Source organism: Centropristis striata, chromosome 6 (assembly GCF_030273125.1).
Source record: "Centropristis striata isolate RG_2023a ecotype Rhode Island chromosome 6, C.striata_1.0, whole genome shotgun sequence".
Classification (NCBI taxonomy): domain Eukaryota; kingdom Metazoa; phylum Chordata; class Actinopteri; order Perciformes; family Serranidae; genus Centropristis; species Centropristis striata.
In genome coordinates, this window is record NC_081522.1 from 15,798,349 (window position 1) to 15,810,382 (window position 12,034).

Below are 12,034 nucleotides of genomic sequence, written 5' to 3' on the forward strand. Positions count from 1 at the left end.
TTTAAGAAAAAAATCTATCCACAAACATGTTTAGTCTGGTTATAACGAGTTTTGTTCTGTAAAGAGATCACCAGTGCGACCATTATGGAATATTTCAGCTCATAATTTTTGTTTCCAGGTGACCAGTCTCCATTCATTTCCAGGAAAATGCCATGTCTGCGGTTGCCTGCCAGCTTGCAGGTGTAATTAGAGCTTCATTTCTCTTTTCATCTGGACTGGCTGGACAGTATGATCGTTGCCAGGCACCTGCAGAGGTGGAAACCAATTACCGGTGAGGCACGCTGTATCGCACCAATATGCCCCACTCTTTCTGATTGTGTGTTTGTTTTTCTCTCCTCAAGTTCTCTCCGGATTCTTAGTGGTTTTAATGGATTTACACACTTTTCTGTCATAGTCATAGATGTTGAGACTTTTGCTTATATCAGGAGTCACTTTTAGGTGGTGTCCTTCCCACCTTCAAATGGCTTATTTTATTAGCAGGGCTCAAATGGGGCTTAAAGGTCAGAGCTTTATTTAAAATGTTAAAATCTGATGAATGTGATGCATTGGGGGTCATTTAAGGCAGCAGCAGAAAGGAGAATGAATTTGGATGATGCAATATGGCACTGAATGCTTAGCTAACACATTCATTCATTCATCTTATTTATTTGGGATTTCTTTAAGAGGTGTATTAAGGTGTGAGGTAGAATTTAGTGACATTCTCTCACACAGTACACGGCATACAAATGAAACACATTTTGCTCATTCAGTGCTTCAGTTTATACAATATAAAAACAGATTCAATAAAAGTGTTGTGCTGATGAAGATGTAAAAATGTGTCTCGGAACAGTGACAGCAGCCAGAGGTGGGACAGGAATTTCTGGCCTCGAACAGAAAGCATTTTTGGCAAAACCATAATACCTATCATTGATCGGACTTTACTTTGAGCGTCCTGAGTTCTTCCTGAACGTCTACATATTTTTTTTTTAAGAAAAATGAAAAAATAGCTTTGTTAGAGCGATCTAAAAAAAACTGTGACATCTCTCTTTTTCAGAAATCTTCCTGCATTTTTAATATGGGAGCCAATGAGGCTATTGGTGCGTGTTGGTGGCGCATCTGTGCGTCCTTCGCCTAAACTATAACTCTGACAACTTTACCAGAGGATTGTGAGGGAGAAGACTAATTTTCCTACGTTTCTATGTATAAATTATTTCTGTAAAGTGGAATTTGCGGCCTGGAGCGCAGTTTTCAAATTTATTTTTTGACAATTTTTTCTCTCCCTCTACACTCCGGCGATTGCATTCCATGCAATACACACCCATTATAATCTCAGAATTTCTCCAAAAGTGATCATGGTCATTGAACAGGGATTGATAAAAAACTATATGACCTATCGAAACGTGGATTAATACACCGATACACAAGACTTGTGTCTACTGTTTAAAGTTTAAATGGAGTCTCTAGGTGAAATGATGCGGGAGAATTAGATGTCTAAAAATCTCCAAGTATTGTTCTTTTTCGCTCATTGTTTTTCAGGCATCCCATTCACTTCAATGCAAAATTTTGGGCAGTTTTTCGCAACAAAATTCATATTCCGTAGAGAAAAGTAATAGCACACTGATCCCGATCAAACCGCACGTTTTGATATATAATTTGTCTAGTTGACTAGTAGCGGGACAAAATTGCGTCCAGAAGAGGAAGAAGAAAAAATCCACAGTATAGCAATAGTGCTCGTGGCCCTAATAAGCGTGAAGTGAGTCTACCAGCCTGCAGGAGGGGTCTGGATAGATAACTTGTCCATCACAGTGCAGAAATACATTGAATACAAATGAAAAGAGCAATGCAACTGCAACAGCATATCTGTTTCAATGTGCCATTACAATCCATTTTAGCAGCAGCAGTCGCACATAAATGGATCTTTTCATATAAATTGGCCTTGTCCTCTGAGGAGCCATCACCATGGTGAATGGTGTTCACGGCCGCTGCTTCCTGTAGTTCAGGAGGACAGAAGGGGGAAAGAAAGGAAACAACAGTTGATAAGACAGTTATTAACACAGTCCTGTAAGACAGTGATCCCCAACAAGGGGTACTTGACTTAATTTGTCATCAGCAATTTAAGATTGACTGTTGACTCTTATCACCAGATCAACAGATCTGTCACCTTCTGCTTTTAACACCTGTCTTAATACTCCTAAGGGAACATTGTTGTTGGAAAATACTCTCTACACTTCCTAATCAGTCCTTTGGGATTATACAGTGGGTTTGCTGTGCTGCTCTCTGTCCGTGTGTGTGTGTGTGTGAGAGAGAGAGAGAGAGAGAGAGAGAGACCTCTCTTGTTTTAGCAACAGTAAATCAATAGTTTCTCAGTGTAAAACCAAAGCACACTGTCCTGCCCCTGCAGTTTGCTGTTAAGCATCTATTGGAATTTAGGACAGCACAATCACATGCCTGCGGCTAGTTCCCCATTGACTTTAAAAAAAAGTCCTGACACTTTTACAAATATGACTGATTTAAGCTTTTACGCGCACACTGCTGATACATTAAACAGCTCATTTTGCGCTGACGCTCTCTAGGGACACACCGTACTTCATAGAGAGAGAGAGAGAGAGAGAGAGAGAGAGAGAGAGAGAGAGAGAGAGAGAGAGAGCAGCGTGCTGCAACAACTCAACTTGCAGAGCTGGTTTGGTGTTTGGCTGTCTGCGTGGATGTAACGCCTGCTTCTGTCTGTCAATGAACGCTCACATCATGAGAGGACGTCTGGGTTATTGATAAGGGTGGATCCAGCTGTTGACACACATTACCGTATAATTCCTGCACGCGGCATGGACGGCTTGCAGGCAGAAAACGCCGGAGTTGGAGGCATCGGGGAAAACGCGGAGGAGAGGTATCGCGCCCTCGCCTATGACACCGCTCTGAGCACTCTGGTGGCAGTGGCTGTGTACGTGGTGGTGAAAGTGAGCCTGGATGGCATCAGACAGTGGCGAGCCAGGATCTCGGTACTCATTGTGGGTTCGGGTCCTGTGGGGCTGACGGCCGCGCTGGTCGCTGTCCGCTCTGGAAAGGTGCTGAAACTGACCGTGCTGGATGAGAGGTACCGGACCGCTCTGCTCTGCCGGCCCCAGCAGATCGCCCTGGATCCCCGGAGTGTGAAGTTTCTGCTGGGACTCGGGGTGGACTTTGATAACATGGAAGGCTGTTGGCACAACGAGCATTTCTTCACCAGGATAGGTGTGTTTCAGGAGTACCTGCTGAGTATCCTGGAGCAGAAGAAACAGAAAGTAGACGTCAAAGTGCAGCTGGGAACCAAGGTATGACCTCACTTATTCAGCTGACGTCTCAAGGCTTTTAACAGTCTATAATTACAGTTAGGGCTTCATAATAACCCTTATGTGCTACTCTGGCCACTATAAATCCTATGTTATACAACTTCAGTTTCCTCTTTCATGCAGTTTTATAAATAATACATAGAACACAGAGGAGAGATAGACTTTAAGTCTCACTCCACCTCATTTTGTAATGACTGTGCCTTCATAGTCCGTCAAAACCTGATCCTCCCTAAGTGGCAGCAGTCAAAGAAAAGAGGCTGGTGTGTGCCTCCACTTCAGCAGGGGTCTGTTAGCTATCAGCAGTGATGGTGACAGAGATGTCGGTTCCTATGATCAATCAAAGGCTCTTGAAGAAGGCTGATGTCTGATACTGTAGCTCACTTCTACCTTTACTGACATTTAAAAAGCATTTTGATCCTCTCAGCATGAGCCAGTTTCCTTTAAACATCCTGGAATCTAGAGCACATACTTTTGACCATTTTTATTCATTTGTCATAGCTGTAGATGTAGACTGAAGCAGACATGACTTTTGTAGAGCAATCTCCTCGTTTACACCAGGCACACTGTAGATTTAGTAAAATTCTCCCAAAGCTACTCATAACACAACATTGTATAATGTCAGCCTGAAAGCGAGCTCATCAGTTGAAATAACCTGTTATGTAAGCTGACCTCAAACCTGAGGAGGATCCTCGCTACACTAGAAAACAAGACTGAAAATAGTAAACACATTCCAATCCAAACATTATATCATCAAAATAAAACAGATTTTAAAAATGTAATCCTATTTGGATTGCAAAGAATTTAATTATAGATTTGTATAGCAGATTTTGTGAGGGTATCCCCAAGCGAAATCCATAATTAGTGAAACGTGACTGTGTGTTCTGGCACATGGCCACAAATTGTGATTAAAGCATTGTGATATTATGATAAAATCACAAATGTTATCCCTGTTTTATTACCTGCTTTATTTTTTAAAGTTATGTTTATTTTTATAGCCTTCAATGTGGGATTCATAACACACACACACACGCACACGCACACAAACACACAAACACACAAACACAACAATAACATGTGAACAAAACCTTCCAACCAGACCTCAGCTTAGGACAAAGAGATAACCTACTAACACAAAAAGCTCAGAGGGGCTTCTCAGAGAGGAGCAATGAGTGAGCAGAGTGGGCAAACAATTATGGAATGTTCAGTGAATATTTGTGTCATGGCTGGAAACCAGAGCCAAGAATTTATTACTGCTTTAATAAGGTCGGGCTAGAGTGCCACTGTGGCTGATGTGACGGTAGAAAACGTAGCTATCTTAGTGGTTCACTTGTGTGTGGCTCTGGCCAGCAGCTTCTTTCCTCCTCAGCTCCAATGTCATTCCTGTTAGCTGCTGCTGTCCTCCCTGCTATCCAGTGACTCACCAACCTTTGTAAGATGGAAGACAAGGTCAAGAGGGTCTTTGATCACAACAAACTTCAGTTTCGCTTAGACTCACTGCCAAATTTGCCATTTTGTCTCATTAGACAGGACACTGTGTTTGATGAATGAATTTTTTTCTCACCCTTCTAGCCTGTCAGCAATTCAAAGGTCTGAGAATGTAAAAGTCTTTTAAATAACCCTTTCTTTGGCATCTAAACAGCTTGAACGTGGATTCTTTAGGCCCTGAGCCACTGTAGCCCCTGTAAGGCCTTCTTTATTCTGCCTTTCATCCTGTCATACTTTCCCAACTAGCTTTGTCTTGCTCCGTCTCCTCTGCACAGACAAGTACCTGGTGTTTCACTGAGGGGCAGCCATGCATACAGAGGCATGATAATAAATCTCTCTGAGAAATGCACTGTTGCCAAGACAAGCACAACCTCTGGAGCCTTTTTTAATGGTTGGCAGGGGAATATTAAAATACAAGATTAATAGCAGTGAAAAAGGGAGAAATCAAATCATATGGGTAAGAAAACGTAAAAATGCAAATAGTAACTAATAGAAACTTTAGAAGTATCAGCAGTCAAAAAATATATTCAATTAGATTTTAAAAAAACAATTATTACTTACAGATCGTTTAAATTATTCAATAAGTGTTTTGAAAAGTGAGTAATACTAAGAGATTTCTTCCATTAAAAATAACAAAACAAACATAACTTCCAGCTTTACTTATGAGGATTTGCTGCTAATATTGTTTTAAAGTCAGTGTGCTGAAGAGGGTAGCATTAACTTAGTAACTAATTTGCAGATGAAGAAATAATTAATTATTTATAGCACTAGTAACTCGTGAAAAATCTTTAAAAGAAGCTTTTGGTCTATCTAGCTTACAAAAAATATTATGCATTATAATGTATATTTTATTTATGTATGTATTTATGTATGTATTGCAAGTAAACCCTCATTCCCCACAATACCTCATAACTACAGCTACAACTGAAAAACACAATAATTACCCTCCAGCACAGTAAATGTGCTGTTTATTACCCCCCTTTGTAAATAAAGAAAAGTCAATATAAAGCCATGGAAATGGAAATGGAAATCTATATTCAACTATGGATGGAATTCTAATATCCAAGAAACTGTTTTCCTTGTTTTTTGTTCATCTCTTGTTTCAGTTTACAGAGGAATACCTGCGAAGGATCCCACGGAACGAGTGGCCCCGTGTGATTGTGGTGGCTGACGGCTCTTGTGGCGACTCCTGCTCCGTGCTGGGCATCAGCTCTGACTACACTGTGGAGTCCTGCCATGCCTATGGAGCTAATGCCACTATAGAGAGACTAGACCAGAGACAGGTGAGTACACACACACACACACACACGAGATTAAAAGAGGTCACAGTAAATTTTGCCTCTATTTCCTTTGTCTTATCCATTTTCATTATGTATGAAAAAAGTTGACAAAGACGAAAACAAAGGACATTTTCACTATAATTTTAGTTAGTTTTGTAACCACACAATACAGTTTCCAGTAATTATCATTATCATGTAACCTTTAACCCTTAAAACAAAGTCTGAAATCTCAAAAAAGCCTTTAAAGAAGTGAGGACAGGTCGAAATGTCCTCACTTTGTTGGTTAAAAACGTGTTGTGGTCCTCACTATGTAGGAAGTACAAGAACACACACACACACACACACACACACACACACACACACACACACACACACACACACACACACACACAGTGTGCATACATTAACAGACACTAATGGATTCATCCACTCGTGCACACTGAGGCAATAACCAACAGGTTGCTGTTTGTGTAAAGAATGAAGGCAGTAGAAACAGGATATTGCAGGATATTACAGTGAAGGCGTGCTCATAAAGCTGAGTTGAGCAAACAGTGATGTGGGCCTGCCAATAGCAGCAGAACACAATATCTGACTCTCATATAAACAGCCAGATTACAGCAGACTTGTCAGCACCAACACTGGCCCTATTTTGATTTACTCATTGAATTTGATAAGAGCAGCTGCTGTTCTGATGGAGGCAGGTGATGGAGATGATAAAGCTTGCGATTCATTGCGCCCCCCTGGCCAGACTCATTCTCTGCCAGGTGAATATGAATCAAAATATCAAAACATCAGCTGCAATGTTTTTCACATAGTGAGCCAAAGGTCACCTGGCATTATATAAGCAGATGGTTCCTTGAATGATGACTCAGTGATGTTACCAAGAGGCACAGAGAGGACTGATTAGATAAATATGGAACACTTCCACAGAGTAAAAATTGATTACATTTTTTTTGTTTGGCAGTGTAATATTATATAAGCAGCAGAATAAAAAATAATGCCAGAGAATAAGAAATGTGTAATATTTGGGAAATGGTGCAGCACAGACAGCTGACCAGCCTTCGGGGCCTTATTCATGCAGACATATTTGTCAGGCACACAGACAAACAAATATCACATTCCTGCTCATCCACTGAGGTGGAGACATTGGAAATACAGACAAATGATATTTACAGCACTTGTCTGCTCCTCATTCTGTGCAGGTCAGCAGACATTTGCCATTGATGCTAATTGTATTGTTCAGAGAATGACAAAAGATTGCTCTCATGATTATATACAGGTACAATCTGTGCAAAAGAGAGGATTTGTTTTCAGAAATAAATGAACAAATCAAGGTGAATATATTGCAGGCTAATATTGTCTAATGTCTGAACACAAGCAGAGTCTCCTTTGCCATTTTATGCCACCATAACCATTCATATCACGTTCTCTTTAGTGTCTGTGTGGCTGCCTTTTATTGGCCCTCTTTTCTCTCTGGCTGTTTCCTGTAGTGATTGAATTTACCTCCCAGGATATGACCTGCTCGTCCCCACCATCCCTCCCGTTCCCTCCCAGTAGCCACTCTGTTCACTCACTATCTCCCTTGGTTGCACTAAATGTTGTTTGATCCCACTTTGCTGGTTCATGTCATTGAAAAGAAAATTGATCAATTCTGGCTTGAGGGAATAAAGGAGCGTCACTGGCAGACTGGAGCACTGAATAGAAATCTATCTGTTCTTAATCTCCACCCAAATGACAACAGAACCACATGTAGTGTGTCTTCTCATCACATACACATCAAAGGCTGCATGCATGTAAAGAATTAGATTAACTCAGCAGATGATGATATGAAATATGAAACTAAACTCACTGCTGGTCCTTGTATATTTTATTATATCTGAAAATTATTTGATCTCCTCTTTCTTTTGTTCCCTCTCTCTTGTAACTCCAGGTACCGACTCCTGAGATCCGTGCCCACAGCCTTTACTTCGACCTGTCCGCTTACGGAGTGGAGGCCCTCCGAGAGCACCGAAATCCCACGAGCAAACCTGGCTTCCACCTGAAGATCTACGGCACCTTCAGAAACCGCTACATGGCCCTCGTTTGCCCCGCTTCTGACACCAAGATGGTTCGCTTCCTCAGACACACGGCAAACTCCTCTGTGAGACTCTTAAAATCTTTTTCCGAGCGTTGATAAATGTGTCGAATATGCAGCTGTATTTCTATGTCATTTCAAGGGAAAGAATAATAATAATAATAATAATAATAATAATAATAATAATAATAACTCTGGCCACAGCATAGTCCTGCCTTGTATAGCTAATTAATCTTCACCTTGCATTCAGCAAATGGCCTTTGACTGCACTATAGTGGGAGTCCATTAGTGTCAGCATGTGGGTGTATCCTTGCGTTTTTTAGTGTTGTATTGCATGTATTTTAGTTTGAGTGTGTCTGAGCCAAGGGGAGCATGAGATAAAAAAATGGGGAAAGAGAGGGAGGAGAAAGTAGACCAGTAGTTTGTTTGTATTAGAGGCCATCTGTACCCTGCTGTTACTTCAGTTACTTATCAGTGAATAAATGGAGGGCAGGGTTTGTTCTTCCTGTGCTCAACAACAGGCTGTTGCTGCTTTTACAATTTACAACCACTGAGCAGTCTGTGTTTTAGTTAAACTCTCTAGGTTTTCATCTCAAGCACTGCACTGGTCCTACAGTAGCCACAGTGTGCAGTGTAGTACAAACAGGTACGTAGCGAGACCATTCTTGGAGAGCTTGTTGCTATGTGGATGGCCATTCATATGCACTGTTACTTGGTAACAGATGACTGTGCAAGTATGGGTCGAAGAAGAGCATAGTTTAGCTGAGAGAAGGAGGGTTAGAGGCGGAGAGAGGGAGAGAGCTTGTCACTCAATACCCACAATTACTGTGGAAACGTTTAGAGGGAACACAGCAGCTTTTTTTCTTCTGTGTTCAAGCATCAGGAAAAATGTTTCATGTTGATTTTTATGTTGATTTTTATATTTTTAGGGGGCAGACAAATATAAGAAATGTTTTCTTCTTGCTGCTCCTTTCCAATCATGAATGTATAGTGTGTCTCTGTACACATTTTGTTGTCCACCTTCATGAAAGGAACAAAATAAATAAATAAATAAATGTTGATGTCATTTAATGATGCAGAGCTTTTATGAGTCACAGTTGCTTTGGTGCAGATAGAAGAACGGATGGAACAAAACCGGTTGCTTTACAAGACTTGGGTTTGACCTGCAGTACACTGTGAGAAAACTGAGTTTTAATTAGGGCTGCAAATAAATTATTATTTCTATTATTGCTTCATTTGCAGCTTATCTTCTTGAAGATTTGATTCATCGTTTTAATTGTGAAAAAAAGGCCATGGCAAATGTATGAAAATAAATGCCCAAAATGACACCTTTAGATTGGTTTTCCAACCAACAGTTCAAAATCAAAATGCAATTTGATATAATTTATGACAAAGAGAAGACAGAAAAAAGAATTGTACATTTTGGCATTTTACTAGTAAAATGACCCAAATAATTAATTTGATCTCACAGAAGTAGCATGCTTCTTGTGGCTCGTCTTCAAATGTTTTTTTGTTTTTTTTTATGGATTTTGAATATTTTTGTTATAATCTTATGTAATTGTATTACAGGCTTCATTCATCACTCCAAATCCTCTGCAGACATAGCCAAGACCAAAAATGAATTTCATTGAGTTATTCTTTCTCAAGCAAAATATAGAGCACATACTGATGTCAGGAAAAGTGTGATGCTTCTTGCTATAATTTCACTGTGGCAGCATGATGAAGTGTAGGTTGTACTTTTGTGAATTTGGGACCTTAAATTAAGCTACAAATGATCTTTCTCTCTTTTGCTTTTCCCAGATTATGAAGAACATTTTCCACCAGTCCTTCAATGTCTATAAGACGGACATAGAGCCTCGTCTCAGTGATGTGACGCTCCACCACATGCAGTGCAGCCGTCGTCTTTTTGAGGTTCAGTTATCACACAGACGCATCAGCGCTGCCTATATAGAAGGGGACAATGTGGCGGTCACTGTGGAGGGGGAGGCAGCACGTGTCCTCAACTTTGACACAGGTACGAATATCTATACAACACCAGTCACTGCATTGCAGAGAACAGGAAGATATATTTGCCCTCAAACACAGTACAATAATCCACTATGTGCCACGTGTTCTGTGCTCAAAGTATAACTGAAGGTGAGACATCACAGAGCCCTCTGAATAAATGAGACAGAGTGAGAGAGAGTGAGATGGAAATAAAAGAGATGCAAAGGGAAAATAAATTATTTTTTATGCGTGCAATATGTGTGTGAGTCATTAGTGCACTCAGTGGCCTTTCAGCAGATGCTTATCTGGTTTTGTCTCCATTCTGCTCTGTTAATTTATGTGCTGCTGTTTTCTTTTCATTTAAGCCATAGCTATGACTTCAAGGTTACAGTTTAGTATTTGTCTGCAAAATGAGGAACGTCTTATTATGAATATGTGTTGTGTGTTACTGAGATAGATGTATGATGTCTGTTATTCATGTTTACCCTTTCCTCTCCTGTTCACCCTCCAGGTTGTGGGGTGAATCTAGGTATGCTGGGCCTCGAGTCAATGGGGACGTTCATTTACCAGACAGCCACCGCTGTGGACCAAAATGATATTCTAGAGGCGCTGTCGGCTAAGATGCAGCACTCAAGAAAAGTGGCTGAGACCTTCAAGCAGACAGGGCTGGCTCAGTCAATGTATGAATGAAACACAAGGATGACGTGGTGAATGCATAATGCCACCTAGTGGACGGTGGTGGTGGATAATTTGGGTCTACAATGATGCTGAAATGGACCACCAATGGTTACATACTGAATGGAGCAGCAGGAGCTGTGAACAGATGGATAACGGATGTAAACACGTGACCACAAGTCTTTGTGACATACAGTGAGTGCATCTGTGTTGGAGCGAGAATAACTAAGGACACGTCTGGTACAATACATTTGAAGCTGTTCTGATTCAGCAAACTGAATTACAAATGGAGATATATCATCTTTTACTGTTGTAATGAAACAATATATGTTGATGCACTGCACTTTGGATTTCTCTGTAAAATGTGAGAATGTAGGGGAAATAAATCTAGCCCTAAAATCTTAGAAGAGTTGAAATAAAATAAAATTCTATGATCATTATCATTTTTATCTTATTTTATTAGGGGAATAACTGACTTGTTTTCCAAAATCAAGCTGATTGTGCTATCTGGACATCAGTGGTGCTGTGGCATCATCAGCTAAAACTGAACAATGTATAAAACTGTTATTGTCTATGGTTTAACAGTGGGACACGTGTCTAAAGTGTTAAAATCAAGCCTTTTGTTTCTGTTTGACAATGTGATGATAATTGTGGTGACAATGTTCTAAAGTGTTTGCTAGTGGCCTAATTTTGTGTGCTGCCTTGTACAATGGAACAACTTTATTATGAGAAATTAATTTTAGCTGGTGTCACATTTTCTTTGTCTAAAATTTTCACCAGGACTCAAACATCACCCCTAAATTTATATTATTTCAGATCAGTATGCTGATTATAATGTTCTGCACGTGCTGAAGTGCCAATAAAGTTGGTGTTTTGTAAAAAGTGATGTGGATGGTCTTTACAGCGAAACATTTCATTACTTTAATTAGAGATTAAACACAGTTTATTATGATTATTATTATTATGATGATGATTATTATTATTATTGTTAATAATAATAATAATAATAATAATAATAATAATAATAATAATAATAATCTAAATTTAGTTACCAGTCAGGGTTCTAACGAGTTGTGTGTGTAAATGAAGTTGAATTTATCTGTTTTGTTCTGTTGGTAACTTATAACTGTGGAAGTATCAAGATTTTACAAGCTACTGTAACTGGCTGATATGAGGTAGTACTGCCCTCTAGTGGTGAAGTGTGTCTGTCGCATCTGCTCAAACTCTAA

At 39.9% G+C, this 12,034-nt stretch overlaps 1 protein-coding gene across 1 annotated transcript; it reads left to right on the forward strand.

Moving 5' to 3' along the window:
* The first annotated feature begins 2,801 nt into the window (after nt 1–2,801).
* On the forward strand, nt 2,802–11,761 carry si:dkey-234i14.6 (uncharacterized). Its single transcript, XM_059334853.1, has 5 exons — nt 2,802–3,287; nt 5,897–6,073; nt 8,001–8,210; nt 9,945–10,158; nt 10,642–11,761. The coding sequence occupies exons 1-5, from the start codon at nt 2,802–2,804 to the stop codon at nt 10,818–10,820; spliced, it is 1,266 nt and encodes a 421-aa protein (XP_059190836.1). The 3' UTR covers nt 10,821–11,761.
* The last annotated feature ends 273 nt before the right edge of the window (nt 11,762–12,034 follow it).

Excerpts from the sequence above, each read along its gene's own strand:
- si:dkey-234i14.6 (XM_059334853.1), top strand. The coding sequence starts at position 2,802 with ATGGACGGCTTGCAGGCAGAAAACGCCGGAGTTGGAGGCATCGGGGAA. Across the intron at positions 3,288-5,896 it reads AAGTGCAGCTGGGAACCAAG|TTTACAGAGGAATACCTGCG; the intron begins GTATGACCTCAC and ends CTCTTGTTTCAG. Across the intron at positions 10,159-10,641 it reads TGTCCTCAACTTTGACACAG|GTTGTGGGGTGAATCTAGGT; the intron begins GTACGAATATCT and ends TTCACCCTCCAG.